An 18,821-nucleotide genomic window follows, 5' to 3' on the forward strand; every position below is an offset into this window, starting at 1 on the left:
GAAGCTTTGTAGGTGAAGCAGTGCAGTTTGTCAACAAGGACTCGTTTATGTGATATTGTTTGTTTTCTTCCTCGACTCAAAAAGGTGCACAAAAAGCATGAAAACTCAGACAACACCCAGCAAACAGTAAAGTGGAAATATTAATGAATCACATTTTAAATTCTTTAAAATATAATTTCACTTTTTTTTTTTAATTCAGCAGTTGCATATATTATGCGCACAACATAATTGTATTACTTTTTTCAAGCATTATTGTACAAAAGAAATAATGCAGACACCTTAGTTTTATAACAACCCTTTCGCATATTCATCTTGCAAGTGATAATTTGTACAATTCCTTCTTTTTGTTTAGCAAACTAATCAAAGACTTTAAATTGAGTATAAAATTAAGTATTGCAAGTTATTGTTTTTAAGAGTTTAAGAAACGTGCAAGTTTTAAAGCAATTGCTGTCATAAGTATAGTTCAAATAATCTTTCATTCTTTACCTTTCTGTATATAAACATAACTCCATTCAAAACATAAATGACATAGGCCTAATAAAATAAGGAAGTAAAAGCATACAGTAAACATTCCATAAAAATCACAATAATGAAAGTATCTGTGTGGAACTTAAGTATATAGTTTCTTACTGAATTTTGTTTGATACTTACTTAAAGTAATAGGTATTATTGACCAATTTCAAAAACAAATGTTCAATTTAACACCCTTATCTGGTGCATCAGAACTCAATAGTATTCACTGATCAAATAAGATAATTTAAATTCATTAGGTCACAAAAATCATTCAATTTTCCATGAGAACAATCAGTGACATGATGATCAAGGCCTATGTAGAAATTCAACTAAACTGAAGAATGGTGAAAACTGATTGTTTATAAATTAAAAAGAACAACCAATTTGAACCTAAATGGGAAGAGCAAAATCAGGAAAATGTAATTAAATGCCAAAAAGACCCAGTTTGGATGATTTAGTGAAAAATGTATGGATTTGAATTGGATTCATTTTTAATGAAAGTAAACGAGAAAACTAGGGGTGGCTTGTTTCTGCAATAAAAAATACAACATTAATAAGAAAATGCCTAAGTCATAACAGTTTTGAAACACTACACCACCCACCTCCCCAATTCCCCAAAAGGAACTAGTGTTTTATTATATCAAAAATTAAGGTAGAAAAATAAGTCTGCTGTCATAATTTTGAGATGACTCATTTTTACTTCTCAAGTTATAAAATATCTATCTACGATTATAAGACTCTTGCTTGCATTGATTCGCATTTAGATCTGAAGGAATCAGATCATTAATCATAATCATCAGTCATTTATAATAATAATCTCTATTAATCATAATCATCAGTCATTTATAATAATAATCTCTATCAATAATGTACTAATTCAGTAACTAAATTAACTAATTCAAAAACGGGCATGAATAAAAAAAATTAAAACAAATTGGGGGAATGAACCGCAAAGAAGATACAAACAAGCAATTTTATACACAAATTGGGAAGGTAGTGCATTCTGCTCTACCAGCCAGGCCCCTAGAGGATGATACCCATACAAGCATCATCATTACGGACTGTGAAAAGGGTAACGCTGTTTCAGCCCAAGGAGTAGGTGACAATGTGCCCCTGGTGACAGTTGATTTGGGTTAATATCCCAAATCAGTTACGTAGTTAGGTAGCCTTCACCTTGATGTGGCCGTCCGGCCTCGTGATCTGAGGCGATCTTTCATACAAAATATCTACACTTCGATTTGTTTTGCTTATTTGGATGATTAAAAGCCACTTTGCAATTTCTGCTTTTAGAGTCCTTAAAAAAACCTCAACTCGTGCTTTGTTTTACATGAGACAAGTCAGATTTCATAAATTACAAATGCCCAAATATCCCAGAGTTGTGACTCAAGTTGGTATCAACCCAACAGGTCACAAAGGTAAATGGTAATTACATATGAAATTATTCAATTTGAACGAATCAATTTAGGTTTCTTCCAAAGTACAAGATACGCCCGAATTGCACCCGATATAATTTTTTTTTTTAAATAAACCATTCCGAATGCCCACGGTTGGGCTTTTAAAACCCTAAGATACACACCAAGTAGGCAGTGGACACTTTTGTTAATTACTCAAATTAAGATTTGGCAGAAAGCCTTACTTGGTAACGAGTAATGGGGAGCTGTTGATAGTATAAAACATTGTGAGAAACGGCTCCACTCTTAAGTTTTCATAGTTTTCAAGAAAGAAGTACTTTCCAACAATTTGATTTAGAGACCTCAGAATTAGATTGTGAGGTCTCGAAATCAAGCATCTGAAAGCATACACCTTCGTGTGACAATGGGTCTTTTTCTTTCATTATTATCTCGCAACTTCGAACGCCAATTGATCACAAATTTCCACAGGTTTGTTATTTTATGCATATGTTGAGATGCACCAAGTAAGAAGACTGGTCTTTGACAATAACCAATAGTGTCCAATGTCTTTAAGCGGAACTTCTAACATATTGGACCAAAATTTCCCAGAGTTCTGGGGTGTACAGTGTCAACAATTTTGAAGCATAAAAAAAAAAAATTGAAACCAAATGAAGACCACCAGGGTGCTTTTAATTACAATCCTTATGTCAGATGTAAATGATGTCGTTTAAGTTCTGTACAAAAGTTTAAAAAGTATTCTAATTAGGTCAAAATAAAGTACTTGAAGTCATATTTAAGTAAACTAAGTAAAATGGCACATTTAACAAAATAGAACTAGCTGTTGCAACCTAAACGAACAAATGATGCAAATGAAAATAGTTAGTGGCTTGACGTTTCAACCCTGGCAGAGTCATACCCGAAAGGCTAAATGACAGCATTATTGTCATATAGTTGTTTAATATTTAGCCGTCGAGAAAGACTCTGCTAGGGTCAAAACATCAGGAATGCGTATTGGCGACCCCAACCAAAGCCCAACCGAGTCCACAAGTCGGTTACCAGTGGAATGTTCTGAACAGCATGGTCACCGCGCTCAACCGAACATGCGAAAACGCTCAACCGATGACCAATGTTTCTGGTGTGGGTCGCCAAAACGCACCCCTGGCCAATAACAATTTTTGGCATATTTAACAACTGTTAACAGTGCAAAGAAATAATATTTATTTTATTAAATTCAAAAGATATGTTATAAAAACCTGTCAAAGTCATAACTCAATAAAAAATTTAATTTTACAAACCAGTAAGAATTTCTTCAAGTTGGTTTTAAACATTCTTGTAATGGATCACCGGCCAGCCAGTGATCAGGACCATGGTACAATATTTACAACGTCCAGATTACTCCCTCCATTACACAAATGAATTGCATTTATAAGAGAATGTAGCGCATATTCAAACACCGAGACACACATTAAAGTGCTAAACTTTGTTTCCTTCACACTTTAAACCATCGACATGGAACCAAAGTTGCCTCAAAAACGTTTGAATATACTTGATACTTTGATACTTGCACAGTCTTTGAAAATATATGTTTACATACTCCTCCTAGTTCACTCTGCTATATTGAGCTTGCGATCAGATTGCTCCAACAGTGGGAGAAAATTAAATCAAACTTACGGGGTGTAGCAACCAATGAAATTTCCGAGGTTTTTAACACCTCTACCCCCAATCAATAACTGCCTTGAGTCTACTTTTTGAGCCCCAGTTTGCAAATAAAGCACTTTAAGTAAAACAATGCCATCAAAGATTAACTCATTTTGCCGACTGCCATTGAAAATGTTAAAAAAGCAAAGCATATTATTACACAATTATTGTTTATGTTTTACTTTGACATCATAAATACAGAGGAGTTTCTGAAGGGGCACTCTGGTCTTTCTTGAAGAAGCGAGGATAATCTACAAGTCGGTAAACTGGCATCCATATACATACTCCAAAAAGAAAATTCCCTCACTGCTTCAAGGTCAAACAGAACAGTAGCTTGGCACTCAATTCCCATCTGTTTCACATTAAAAAAGTAGTCTTGAGTTTGTCTGCCAAGGTTTATTCTCTCTTCATCCCGATGTGCAGTTTAGAAACGTTTGACAAACGTAAGTTCTTGTTGATCAGGTTAGATTTTACTTGTTGTTCGATCTCCGCCGTATCCTTCATTTACGATGCCATCCCATGGTGACTGATCCGATGCCTACATAACAAGAATGAATCACCAGGAAAGGTTGGTATAAAAATGACATCAAGAAATGAACCACAAGAAAAATAAGCTTGGCAAACATACATAATATTTTAATATAGCCAGTAGCATTGGAGTCATAGTTATTTAGTTGACTTTTTGAAGCCATAAAAGTGTGGGTTCGAATCCCCAGCCAAGACACTTGTGTCCTTAAGAAAGACACTTAATCATTGCTTCAAATGGGACGTTAAGCCATTGTGTAATGCATTTTAATGAACCCAGTACACTTATCGAAAAGAGAAGGGGTTCGCCCCGGTGTTCCTGGCTGTGGCCGCCATATGCGCCGTAGCACCTTGTAAACCCTTATATAAGTTGCTAAATAATAGGGTCTCAGAATTCATCACTGCAATAACCTATTATTTCTGAAAGCTAATTTGTACGTTAAAAAAAAAAAAAAAAAAAAAAAAACAATTGCAAAGCTAATTTCCAGAACACAAACAATTGGTGCATGCTGCTATTTTTCAAAATGCGTATGTTTAAAGCCATTGGACCCTTTCGGTACAGAAAAAAAAAAAGTTCACAGATTTACAAATAACTTACAGGGTTTACAGAAGGTAGTGGTGAAATACTTCTCTTGAAATATTATTCCATTAAATGCTTTACTTTTTGAGAAAACAGTAAAACAATATCAATTCTCGTTAACGAGAATTACGGATTTATTTTAAACACATGTCATGACACAGCGAAACGCGCGGAAACAAGGGTGGGTTTTCCCGTTATTTTCTCCCGACTCCGATGACCGATTAAGCCCAAATTTTCACAGGTTTGTTATTTGATATAGAAGTTGTGATACACGAAGTGTGGGCCTTGGACAATACTGTTTACCGAAAGGGTCCAATGGCTTTAAGCCAGGCTTCATAAGTGGATCACTGCTGTACTTACTCTGGGTAATCTGTCCTCCCCATAATCTGTTATATCTCTTGTGGTTTTGTGTCTCCTCACCTGTACATAAAAGAAGATAAATATGAATAAATATAGTGGCATATCAGGGCCCAATTTCATAGCTTTGCTTAACGGTAAGCAAATTTTTTTGCTTACTATAGCTGAAAAATTTGTTTAAGCGTAAACATAATTTCACCAGCGGTTGCTTACTTAAAGGCAGTGGACACTATTGGTAATCACTCAAAATAATTATTAGCATTAAACCTTTCTTGGTGACGAGTAATGGGGAGAGGTTGATGGTATAAAACATTGTGAGAAACGGCTCCCTCTGAAGTGCCATAGTTTTTCGAGAAAGAACTTTTTCCCAAGAATTAGATTTTGAGACCTCAGATTTAGAACTTGAGGTCTCGAAATCAACCATCTAAACGCACACAACTTCGTGTGACAAGTGTGTTTTTTCTTTCACTATTATCTCGCAAGTTCGATGACCGATCGCGCTCAAATTTTCACAGGTTAGATATTTTATGCATATGTTGAGATACACCAACTGTGAAGGCTAGTATATGACAATTTCCAATAGTGTCCACTGCCTTTAAGCACGTAAACAAACTGCGCGCAACATTTCATATCGTCTGCTTCAGCAAAAATTTGACAATAAAATGGCGGGCGAAATAAATCAGAAAGTGGCGCAGGCCGGGGCAAAACCTAAATCGCCCCCCTTCTCCGCCGAATTGGACCCTGCGCTGGCGACATCTTATATTGAGGAGAAAGCGGTCATCGAGGGCCCCCTGAAAGGATCCAACTTGACGTCCCGACACAAACAATCAAGCTGGGAACGAGTGAGGGGGTGTGTGAATGCGTGAGTAACACAGAAATAAAGAACCTATTTTTGTCTGTGGTGAGTATTGCCAATGGGTGGCGCAATTGCATAAACAACGAACGAAAGTATTACATAAAAAGATTCAAGGTTCCGGTCTTATGTCCTAAAGATTTGGTTGTTGTTCAAGTTCTAGGCCAACATACGATGTTTTAACAGTCTGAATTGGGTTGGTAGTTTGTTTGTTTGTTGGTGATGATTTCTGGCGGCATAAACCGTGATATGATGCTGGCAATCATGACCATCATAGTCATCACGGACGTATAAAACGAAGTTGCTGTGCTCGTCCATCCAATGCCGTCAATATTTACTACGTCAACTAGCTGTAGCCCCCCAGCCCCCCACTTGTGTGGCCAAGGCTAGCTGTAAGGCAGTCATTCTGACTGAAAATTTTGCTTAAGCAAAAAATGCGGTAGTTAAGGCTCCTTTTTCCTTGCTTATCCCGTTAAGCAAAAAGTTTTGCTTAAGCAAGGCTATGAAGTGAAAATTTGCTTAATCGCGCCCGTTAAGCAAAAAATCGGCCGTTAAGCAGAGCTATGAAATTGGGCCCAGGGCTGAACGCCTAAGAGGTGGTGCATTCTGCTGTGCCAACCAGTACTAGTGGATGATACCCATGCCTACAGCCTTAAGGACTGTTTCAGTCCCAGGAGTAGGTAGCAATGTGCCCCGGGTGACAGTTGATTTGGGTTGATCCCTTAAGTGTAGCCCTCGCCTAGTGCCCGTCCAACCCAATTTATTTTTTTTTAAACCATAGCCGTAGCCTGATGTTGATTCCAACGCGGCTATATCATTCATTCAAACGATCTGGGCTCAATCTCATAGAGCTGTTTTAAAGCAGAAAGTATTGCTTACCAAATTTCTGCTCAGCAACAAATAGGAGGATACCAGTCGCAGGAGCTACATTTGAAATGGTATTTTAGCTAATGGTAACCTTTTTCTGGTAAGCATATTTTTGTTGTGCTTAGCTTGTATTTTGGGCTTAAAGCAGCTCTATGAAATTGGGCCCAGGTGCTTTACAAATGCACGCTTTTGGCTGGAGAGGCTGGTAACTAAACTACTTCAAGTTTAAACTCCGTCAAGGAATCTTCCATCAGGTTCCATGCTTCTCCTCATTGAACCAAAGTCTTGACACTCATGGGGTGACAGGTCTTGTTCTTCAGCTGCGCCACGCATCTGGAACTCTCTACCACTTAATCTTAGATCTTGTCTTTGTACCTCAAATTTGAAATCTCTTCTCAAAACTTATCAAATGTACAGGTTATTAAGGACTAATTTTGTTGTGTCTATATTTCTTTCCCTTTGTTTTTGGTTTTATTGCGCCTTGAACACCCAGCAGGGTGGATATAATATGCGCATTACAAATCTTTATTATTGTTATTATGATTATTATTACAATGAAGGGGAAGGGAGGGGGAGGGAATTCCATGAACCTCTACATACCAGCCAGCAGACAGATCCAATGACGATAAGAAGTCCCACAACACCACAAGCAACTACAGCGATGATAATAACTAAAGTCATCGGATTCTCATTGATAACATTTCCGTTAGTGTTTACTTTCTCAGCTCGGAATGACGCAGGATCCACCTGGTACTGTTGCCCATCGAAGACAAAGTTGTAGGATTCGGCGTTAACCTGTGTAAAAACATGACAAGAACATGAGCATTTGTAAGAAAAGGCAAAGATATCCCAACAGTGCTTAGCTCATAGATAGATAAAAATAGTAATAATAATAATAATAAACCACAAGGTAAGTCATACAGTACGCCTGTACCAATTATTCTACCAGGAGAGCAAGATTTGAACCTCTGTGATGCTGCTCTACTAACAGACAGGGTATTCCTTCCTCAGTCTATCAAGTCAATTCTTCTAAATGGACTATTTGAAGGGAAAGAATTCAGCATTACCTCATTTTCAAACTTGACAGCCACATCTTCAACATTCACAGAGTCTTGTTTGTTCTCCACGAGATAGAACGTGACTCTGATGCTCCCTGAAGCAATCTAAAAATAGAAATGATATCATCGGGTTTAAAAGATAAAACAAAAAATAAATTGGTACGAATTTCAATAAAATTTAGCAATAAATCAATTCATATTTATAAGACTACATAGGAAGATTTTGTTAAAATACCGTATTATTTAACTTAACTAAAGACTTTGGGCAAAATAACGAAACTGTTGATACTTTTTTATTTCTTGTAGTTTTCTCACGTACTCGGTACTTACCCAAGTTCTGTGAAAAAAATCACAGGCATAACGGGTAAAAACCAAAATGATTATTCTTTATCCTCGCTGAAAATTTAACATCTATTAAAATTTCTCCCAGTTTGGAATGTTTCCTTTTTCTACATATTTGTAAATATTTGTTATAAATTTCTGTCCAACTTTAATATTTTCATTTATTCAATTTTGGGGGGTTGAGTTTGGGGAGAGAAGATAAGGGACAGTAATTATGGAGAGTTAACATACCGTTAAGTTCTGGATGTGATTTGTCAATTGAAGTTTGGTGTTTAAATCAGCTGTTAAATCCCTGCAAAAGAAAAAAAAGACACTCTTTAGTAAGTTAAAGGGAACATACATATTTGGTAATCACTCTTAGAAAGCTAGAGCAGCTTTGGACCGTATAAACCACTCTGAGAAACATATCACACAATTGTTTTGAGTAATTACCAGTAGTGTCCACTGCCTTTAACAAAAAAAAACAATTAATATAAACTTTCTCTACAATACTCACCTGATAAATTGTTCTTGTTTATTGGAGACAGTGTTGAAATCAGCCTTGAAACTAAACTCCACCTTAATTCGAATGGGTCTGTTAACAATTACAAAAAGAAAGGCAGAGATTCAAGACACATAACCTCTACTGTAGCAAAATGTGAATATTGGTTGTCTTTCTAGGAGAAAACAAACAGACATAAAAAGGACAGACAAACATGGCACACGACAATAGCTACACTGACACAAAACTTATAATATAGAACAGAGATACTGCAACAAATTAATAATTAGTGAACAGACGACAAAATAGTTTAAAGGAACACGTTGCCTTGGATCGGTCGAGTTGGTCTTTGAAAAGCATTTGAAACCGTTTTTTATAAAATGCATACGATTAGAAAGATATTTTAAAAGTAGAATACAATGATCCACAAAAATTTGCCTCGAAATTGCATGATTTTCCTTTTACATTGTAAACTAACACGGTCGAACCGTGTTAGTCGACAAGGTAAATAGAAAACCACGCAATTTCGAGTGATGCTCGTGTGGAGCATTATATTCTACTTTAAAAAAATCTCTCCAATTACATGCATTTCTAAACAAACGGTTACAAACGCTTTTCAAAGACCAACTCGACCGATCCAAGGCAACGTGTTCCTTTAAGCAAAAGCGATAATAAATGAACAACTATTTAGAATGTGACTTACTCTGCCTCTGCTCACCAGTCCAACCAAAAGCAAGTAACATGGGAGAGAAGAAAAAACAAAGATTGAGAAAATGTCAGCAATTTTGTTTATAATAACAAATACAGCAAATAATGGGTTACACCAGTGCAAAAAAACATTGTATTCAAGACCCTGGACACTATTGGTAATTGTCAAAGACAAGTGTATCTCAACATATGCATAGAATAACAAACCTGTGAAAATTTGAGCTCAATTGGTCGTCAAAGTTGCGAGACAATAATGAAAGTAAAATAAACCTTGTCACACGAAGCTGTGTGCTTTCAGATGCTTGATTTTGAGACCTTAGATTCTAAACCTGAGGTCTCGAAAATTACTTATTTCGTGAAAAACTATGTCACTTCAGAGGGAGCTGTTTCTCACAATGTTTTATACTATCAACCTCTCCCCATTACTCGTTACCAAGTAAGGATTTATGCCAATAAATAGTTTGAGCAATTACCAATAGTGTCCACTGCCTTTAAATAATATCTAATATTTAGCCTTATAATAGCGCACGTATTTACCAAAAAAGTTCTTGAGGCAGAAAAATTTCAAAACATGTTTTGATTTTTGTTTACTTATTATGAGACCCATTTAATATGTAGCACCTTATATTGGGGACTGAAGCATCAAGACAAGGTTGAGGACTGAAGCATCAAGACAAGGTTGAGGACTGAAGCATCAAGACAAGGTTGAGGACTGAAGCGTCAAGACAAGGTTGAGGACTGAAGCATCAAGACAGGGTTGAGGACTGAAGCGTCAAGACAAGGTTGAGGACTGAAGCATCAAGACAAGGTTGAGGACTGAAGCGTCAAGACAGGGTTGAGGACTGAAGCGTCAAGACAAGGTTGAGGACTGAAGCATCAAGACAAGGTTGAGGACTGAAGCATCAAGACAGGGTTGAGGACTGAAGCGTCAAGACAGGGTTGAGGACTGAAGCATCAAGACAAGGTTGAGGACTGAAGCATCAAGACAAGGTTGAGGACTGAAGCGTCAAGACAAGGTTGAGGACTGAAGCATCAAGACAAGGTTGAGGACTGAAGCGTCAAGACAAGGTTGAGGACTGAAGCATCACGACAAGGTTGAGGACTGAAGCGTCAAGACAAGGTTGAGGACTGAAGCGTCAAGACAAGGTTGAGGACTGAAGCGTCAAGACAGGGTTGAGGACTGAAGCATCAAGACAAGGTTGAGGACTGAAGCATCAAGACAAGGTTGAGGACTGAAGCATCAAGACAAGGTTGAGGACTGAAGCATCAAGACAAGGTTGAGGACTGAAGCGTCAAGACAAGGTTGAGGACTGAAGCATCAAGACAAGGTTGAGGACTGAAGCGTCAAGACAAGGTTGAGGACTGAAGCATCAAGACAAGGTTGAGGACTGAAGCATCAAGACAAGGTTGAGGACTGAAGCATCAAGACAAGGTTGAGGACTGAAGCATCAAGACAAGGTTGAGGACTGAAGCATCAAGACAAGGTTGAGGACTGAAGCGTCAAGACAGGGTTGAGGACTGAAGCGTCAAGGCAGGGTTGAGGACTGAAGCGTCAAGACAAGGTTGAGGACTGAAGCATCAAGACAAGGTTGAGGACTGAAGCATCAAGACAGGGTTGAGGACTGAAGCATCAAGACAAGGTTGAGGACTGAAGCATCAAGACAAGGTTGAGGACTGAAGCATCAAGACAAGGTTGAGGACTGAAGCATCAAGACAAGGTTGAGGACTGAAGCATCAAGACAAGGTTGAGGACTGAAGCATCAAGACAAGGTTGAGGACTGAAGCATCAAGACCAGGTTGAGGACTGAAGCATCAAGACAAGGTTGAGGACTGAAGCATCAAGACAAGGTTGAGGACTGAAGCATCAAGACAAGGTTGAGGACTGAAGCATCAAGACAGGGTTGAGGACTGAAGCGTCAAGACAGGGTTGAGGACTGAAGCATCAAGACAAGGTTGAGGACTGAAGCATCAAGACAAGGTTGAGGACTGAAGCGTCAAGACAGGGTTGAGGACTGAAGCATCAAGACAAGGTTGAGGACTGAAGCGTCAAGACAGGGTTGAGGACTGAAGCGTCAAGACAGGGTTGAGGACTGAAGCGTCAAGATAGGGTTAAGGACTGAAGCATCAGGGACTAGAACCCACACTCTGCTAATCAGACACATCAGAGCTAGAGTGCGGTGCTCTTAAACTGTCCGGTGAGAACACACCATCAACATACAGTGTACATGATAAATTTAAAAACACCAAAACACCTCAAGTTTGCAGCTTTTTGTGATCAAATCATGATAAGGACAAATAATGTATCAAAGAAATACGACACAAGGCGTTGAACACACAAGGTGGTGAATGAGTTGTCACAATATAGTGTATTTTGTTAAAACATCAAAAACGAATCCACTTACTGCAATCTTTGGTTGTGCATAGCCACTGGCCATTAAAACAGGTACTGAAATAAACGAGAAAATTTCATTATATGTTGTAGTAAATCAATCTTTATTGAGCAAATCAATATAATTATACAATACATCAATAGGCAGAGGATAAAGAGAGTACACTTGAGCCACAGGTCATTTATCATGACCAACAAAGTTGGCCATGGTACAGAGCAGGGCAGACAAAACAAAAATAAATGCAAGACATAACACCGAGTGAAAAGCAAATTAATGAGCAACACAAATAAAAAAAACACAAATAAAAAAACACAAAAATTACTTACCAACCAAAAGGACCTATTAGCAAAAAATAGTTAATGGCCTGACGTTTCGACCCTAGCAGCGTCTTTCTCAAAGGGCTAAAAGACAGCATGTGTGCTGTGTTGTCGTTTAGCCTTCTAGAAAGACTCTGGTAGGGTCGACATTAACTATGAAATACGACAAAATAAAGCGTTTAGTAAGGTTTTCAGGAATATCAAAATAATCGCTGTACAAGTTGTGGTGGTTCTGAAAAGAACCAGAAGCTAAAAAAAAAGTCATAACATTATCTTTTAGCTCTTATATTTAAACTAACCAATTATTGCAGTCATCTTTTCGGTATTCATCTTGAAGAAACACATCGGTTCCGAACTGGCAGGTTTTTCCTAAAAAAAAAAAAATTTAGAGCAAGAAAACATTTTACAAACGATTACCCTAATTTTCAACATCGGCAATTATTCATGTGTTCATTTCAAATTAATGTAAAATTTAGATCTGTTCTTTCTTTTGATCCACGGTTCCACGCTAGTTCGGTTCCAGTTCATCTATTTATATATCTTTCTGCAGGACATCATGACAAAAATAAGTTGTTGTGGTACCTGCTGATAACACATTGGAACCAAACAGCCTCTCGGTGGTCTAGTGGTAAGACACTGCTCTAGCAATGCAATGGCAATGATCGGGGAGTTCAACTCCCACCCCAGTGAATTTGCCGTTTTTTTGTGTGTGTTTTTTTTAAACAGAACTCAGGAAAGTACTCGGGAGAGTATGAAGTGATTTATACACATTAGTGTAAGGATAAAAACCAACTGTATTCTTCATCCCCAATACAAAATAAACAACTATTACTTTTCTGAATTGAACATGACATATTCTTGCGAAAGTAAGTTCCAGAAATGAATCTATAGGGATATAGAAATATCTTACCACATCCACGTTCAGTGCACATCCAATTTCCAGTCTCACATATGCTGACAAAATAAGAAGCATAAGAAAATGACAGGTAAAAAGAAAGAAAGAAAAGCCCCAGTAATATTTTACCTTTAAAACATTTATCTAATTACTGAAGAGAGGTTTAAAGACAGTGGACACTATTGGTAATTGTTAAAGACTAGTCTTCACAGTTGGTGTATCTCAACATATGCATAAAATAACAAACCTGTGAAAATTTGAGCTCAATCGGTCGCTGAAGTTGCGAGATAATAATGAAAGAAATAATGATGAAAAAAACACCCTTGTCACATGATGTTGTGTGCTTTCTGATGCTTGATTTTGAGACCTCAAATTCTAAACTTGAGGTCTCGAAATCAAATTTGTGGAAAATTCCTTCTTTCTCGAAAACTATGTCACTTTAGAGGGAGCTGTTTCTCACAATGTTTTATACTATCAACCTCTCCCCATTACTCGTAATCAAGAAAGATTTTATGATGATAATTTTTTGAGTAATTACCATTAGTGTCCACTGCCTTTAAAGTAATGTCGACATCATAAAGACAGATACAATTAAAAGGTCACATTTGAAAGCTTCAGCTGAATGCAATGTTTTCTGCTCTACCAGCCAGGCTTGTAACGGATGATACCAAAGCCTACATCTGTATGTAGACTGTAAAGGGAGTAACCCTGTTTCAGCCCCAGAAGTAGGTGGCAACGGAGCCTGAAAAAAATAGTTGAACTGATGTAGCCCACACCTTGAAGTGGCCTTCAGGCCTTGTGTGTCTGGCGACTCGCATAAAAATTAAAAATATAACAAAAATTGCCGGGAAAAAAAAACTGTGCTGATATTTTCACAAGAATATCAACTCCATCCACATTTAGCAAGATCGGTACTAACCGCATCCCTTTCTGCAGCATTCACGAACGAACACCAACCATCAGAAGTCTGAGACATGATTCATGCATGTATCATTTATCAGATTTAAATTTTGTTTGATAAAAGATACCTAAACCTCATTACTTTGAAGGCATCCTTTCTCCAAATAGTTTCTAAATCTCAACACCCATTTCTCACCAAGGAAATTGTTCTGGTTATTAATTTTTGGAGTATTTTCTAATCTATGACCCTACCTTTAAAGAAGCGGAATGAGTCTAACACTCCCTCTTAAGACTGGTTCATACTTCCTACGAGTGCGAATATGTTACACATTTGTTTGAAGCAATAATCGGTACGCGCCCCCCTTTCTAATTTTGACGCAAGTAAATTCGCTTCGCACGAAGCATTCACAGGAAGTATGAACCAGCTGCTGATTTCATGACACGCTAGGATTAATCCTATCTCGAGTTAGGGCGAGTAACCCACACTAACTTAGGATGGGGTCAATGCGTTATGTGTCTTCAGATACGGAACTTAACTCATCCTAAGGCCTAAGATTAATTCTAAGTAAGGATGAGTTTGGTGAAATCGACGGTAAGCTTCACTCTTTCACACACTGACTGGTACAATTGAGTGAAAGCGAACAGGTACGTTTGGACACTACAATGGTCAGACGTTGAATCTCTGATAAAATATTACTCACCACGAGTTACAACCATCTGATCTGTTGCGACCTGGTTCATAAATCTGACCATCATGCACACACCCTAGAAGGAATCAAGCATAAAAAGATATTCATAAATACCTCAGACAGTTTCACTGCTTTCAAAGCAGAAAATAGTGCTTAACAATTTGCTGCTAAGCAAATACAAGCAGGAAACCAGTAACAAACGGTTAGTGTGACAATGTGTTTTGGCTGGTAACCTTAGTCTGGTAAGCACAATTTTGCTGTGCCCATGGTTACTTGGTATGCTGAGGCGGATCCATGTTTTCGACATTGCTAATGGCTGCGTGACGCAGACGAGATTGCGCGTCTGCTTAGTGCACAACTCTATGGCGTTTGCCAACCAACAGGGTGTGTACAAATGCGTGAATGTACAGTAATAAGCATATTTCATGAAAAGGGTCCATTTGTCCCTGTGTGTTTAGAGTACCTGCCTTTCTCTGCCCTTGTTACAAACATAGAAATAAAACTTGGACAGCGATGCTTATTATCTGCTTTGAGGCAATTCCATGTATTTTGAACTACAGCTACAGTGCGATCAACGCAGGATTTTCATCAACGTATTTTTAAGTTTTTCATTACTTTTTTCTTTAATCTCTCAAGAACACACAATTTATTTTGGCCAAAAGAATAAAAATCAGAATAATTGGTCCTGTTTACAATTGATATTGTAGCCAATGATTTCAAATATTATAAACAATTGTCTTTAAAGGGAAGTTACAGAATTGGTAAGAAACAAAAAATGTGGAGATTTAAATAAAACTTACACAGACTAATGATGATGATAGCAGAAAACATCCCTTGAAATATATATATATTATATTGAAATATATTATATTTGATGAGAAATAAATGATCTGATTTCGCATTTTAAGTTTATCGCTCAGTGAGCGTTTTATTCAATTTTGTTTTGGCATCGATGCAATGCAAAATTTGTAATCTGATTTTCACTATTCTCTCGTGACCCAGATGGCCGATCGATGCTTACACTGCCAGCAACTTGTTTTGCTAGCAAAACCAATTCTGTAATGTTCCTTTAAAATGCTGATGTTTACATGTTTCATCAGGATTGCAAGCTACAGTGATAAAGTTTTAATTCAGAGGCATCCTTTGTTTCATTACTAGAAATCTATAACTAAAAATAATATATTAAGATACTTACGGTCTCTACAATCCATATCTGAGCAGGATGCTATATCAATCAAACAAGAACTGGCAAAATAAACAAATGTTATATTAATTAATACTTATATGGGCATCTTGGCTATTTGCACCACTGTGAACAAAGAGGGCGCATGATTCAAATCATTCACGTTTCTGGCGTGCCCGCAGCTGGACGTGAACTGGTTCGTCTCCGGTTGGAGGCTCGGAAACACACAGAGGCTTTATTGAGCGCAATATTCTGAAGGGATTTCGGGTGATGTATACAATGAATCATGTGGTGAAGTGACTAAGGGTTTAAGCCCCAAAAGGTGAACATGTTTTAAAGTTTTCCAGGCGTAAACCACATTAGAATTTTTTTTTTTTTTTCAGAGGTTAATATTAATTTCTAAAGCTTACCAAAACATGCAATCATTCCTCCATGATTCACCATTGTTGTACGTCCGACCATCGTATACACATTCTGTCAAACACAAAGAAAATAATATTTAGTCAAAGTTCCTACATATTTCCAAAAACACTTCCTCATTGCTGCCCCCCCCCCCCCCTCCCCCCTTAGAACCATTGGACACTTTCGGTACAGAAAAAAATAAAAGTTCACAGATTTACAAATAACTTACAGGGTGTACAGAAGGTAATGGTGAAAGACTTCTCTTGAAATATTATTCCCAGAATTGCTTTACTTTTTGAGAAAACATTAAAACAATATCAATTCTCGATATCGAGAATTACGGATTTATTTTAAACACAAGTCATGACACGGCAAAACGTCCGGAAACAAGGCTGGGTTTTCCCGATATTTTCTCCTGACTCCAATGACCGATTGAGCCTAAATTTTCACAGGATTGTTATTTTATATAAAAGTTGTGATACACGAAGTGTGGGCCTTGGACAATACTGTTCACCGAAAGTGTTCAATGGCTTTAAGAAATAGAGTTTGGACGGAATACCTATTAGACAATTCAACCAAACTTCTTTCAGTGAATTAACAAACACAAAGTGCGAAAGGCTGTGAAGACAAAACAAATTCGGTATTATTATTATTTTTAATGGATGTCTTTCTAACCTTTACACACATGTTCAGTTGGTAGAGTAAGAGCACCGGCAAGTTAATCAGGATGTCGTAATCAAACTGCTCTAGTAATTTGGGTTTTTTCAACCTGAACATATTTTTCAAGTTTACCCATCTAGTTTCCCTTGTGGTTTACTGTTTGAAGTTCAACCATGTGTGTAAAAATGAAAATACATCTTTCACAGAATGTTTTTTTTTATGGTCAGTGACTGAATGTTTAGCCATGAGTTGCTGAAAATATTTTGAAAGAAAACTTACTGCATCTTTGAGTGGAGCACGGCTGCCATACTCCATTTCTGCACAAACTGAAAAAAAAAACAGGAGGAAAAAACAAAATGTAAGAGAACACTCGTAACGTGATGCTTGTCCATTATTTAAAGATTTGGGTACTTTTTGTAACACAAAACACAATGTTCACAGATTTACATTTAACTTACACCGTTTGAAGATAATGATAGTAGAAAGCTTCCTTGAAAATATTAAATGCTGAGGTGCTGAAGTTTTTGAGAAATGAATAAAACAATTTCAGGAAATACGTTTTTACATGCTAAAATAACTTTCGTCTCTTGGTTATCTACAGGGTTCAAACAATCCAAACGATCGAACCGATCAGAACATTCCAAAGGTATACTAAATTCAAATTTTGGAGAAAAAAATAACGAAGAAACTTTAAATCTTATTTCGGATTCCGGTCTTCACGTTTATAGCCCAGTGACGGCGGTAAAGAAAAGACAAGACAAGACATCTTTTACTGATACAATTAGAAAAGGTTTAATCTGTTTCACAGTGATTGTAAATTAAATTTTGTCAACACATACACATAAACGTAAAAGTTTAATTGTTAGTTTAAATTCTTTTTGGCTAAGCAGTTTTGCTTACCAGTCTTTGCAGCCGTCAACCCTCGTTTCTCCGTCTTGGTAACTCTCATCACCAAAGGCGCAACCTGATTATAACAACATGGGAAAATTTACAATTATTCACAAATAATCTTGTTCATAAAACTTTTTGTCAGGTTGTGCAATTTTTTACAAATCTGGTTAAAGACACTGGACCCTATTGGTAACTGTCTAAGACCAGTCTTCTCACTTGGTGTATCTCAACATGCATGAAATAACAAACCAGTGAAAATTTCAGCTTATTTGGTCGTCGAAGTTGCGAGATAATAGAGAAAGAAAAAACACCCTTGTCACACAAAGTTGCTTTCAGATGCTTGATTTCGGACCTCAAAATCAAATTATGAGGTCTCGAAATCAAATTCGTGGTAAATATCTTCTTTCTCGAAAAACCATGTTACTTCAGAGGAAGCCGTTTCTCCCAACGTTTTATATTATCAACCTCTCCCCATTACTCGTAACCAAGTGAGGTTTTATGCTGATAATTATTTTGAGTAACTACCAATAGTGTCCACTGCCTTTAATATGCTCAATTTATAGGCATTTGAAAAATTAGCACGGATAATTAGTTACCTCCCCCTTGAAATCAAACCTAACCGGAGTTAGTTTGTAGAAATGATAGTAGCAATTGAATACTAAACAAGACAAGACAAGACATACATTTTAGCAGGTGATTCTACAATCCCTCACTGGGAACCGAAATATTGACCCAGGGAACGTTGTCGACCAAAGTTGACCTTCTTAGTCGTTTGAAGAAAGACACCAGACCGGAGACAGCAGAGCTATTGACAGCAATGAAGGACAGAACCCAATGGAGAGCCATCACAGTTCGAGGACACCACCCGAAATAAACTAAGCTTGTTAGAACTTGTGGCGTGTTATGGCTTAGCGTTTAAGAGCACCAGATTCAAACTTCAGCAGAGTATTTGATTGAGAGTCGCAACACCTTTGCCTTTAGCAAGACACTTAACCATGAAGCTTCATCCTTCGGAAGGGACTTAAAGCCATTGGTCCTGTGTGTTGTGCAACGCACGTAAATAAACCCAGTGTACTTATCAGAAAGAGGAGGGGTTCCCCCTAGTGTTACTGGTCTTAGCA

The 18,821-nt window shown here is 37.4% G+C and overlaps 1 protein-coding gene across 3 annotated transcripts in view; it reads right to left on the reverse strand.

The window, feature by feature from the left end:
* Window positions 1-2,562: 2,562 nt before the first annotated feature.
* LOC117290879 (fibropellin-1-like) overlaps window positions 2,563-18,821 on the reverse strand; it is a 44,590-nt gene continuing 28,331 nt past the window's right edge. For all 3 annotated transcript variants that reach the window (XM_033772440.1, XM_033772454.1, XM_033772447.1), the window contains 15 exons: window positions 17,710-17,773; window positions 17,089-17,135; window positions 16,158-16,221; window positions 15,760-15,809; window positions 14,577-14,640; window positions 12,991-13,034; window positions 12,380-12,449; window positions 11,776-11,819; window positions 9,369-9,375; window positions 8,681-8,758; window positions 8,416-8,476; window positions 7,852-7,947; window positions 7,385-7,579; window positions 5,068-5,127; window positions 2,563-4,140 (listed from right to left, as the gene is read on the reverse strand). In XM_033772440.1, the coding sequence (XP_033628331.1) occupies window positions 4,066-4,140; window positions 5,068-5,127; window positions 7,385-7,579; window positions 7,852-7,947; window positions 8,416-8,476; window positions 8,681-8,758; window positions 9,369-9,375; window positions 11,776-11,819; window positions 12,380-12,449; window positions 12,991-13,034; window positions 14,577-14,640; window positions 15,760-15,809; window positions 16,158-16,221; window positions 17,089-17,135; window positions 17,710-17,773 (1,019 nt within the window). In that variant the 3' untranslated portion in view covers window positions 2,563-4,065. The remainder of the gene's footprint in view (window positions 4,141-5,067; window positions 5,128-7,384; window positions 7,580-7,851; window positions 7,948-8,415; window positions 8,477-8,680; window positions 8,759-9,368; window positions 9,376-11,775; window positions 11,820-12,379; window positions 12,450-12,990; window positions 13,035-14,576; window positions 14,641-15,759; window positions 15,810-16,157; window positions 16,222-17,088; window positions 17,136-17,709; window positions 17,774-18,821) is intronic.

This window comes from Asterias rubens, chromosome 1, assembly GCF_902459465.1.
Source record: "Asterias rubens chromosome 1, eAstRub1.3, whole genome shotgun sequence".
In the NCBI taxonomy this organism is placed as follows: Eukaryota; Metazoa; Echinodermata; class Asteroidea; order Forcipulatida; family Asteriidae; genus Asterias; species Asterias rubens.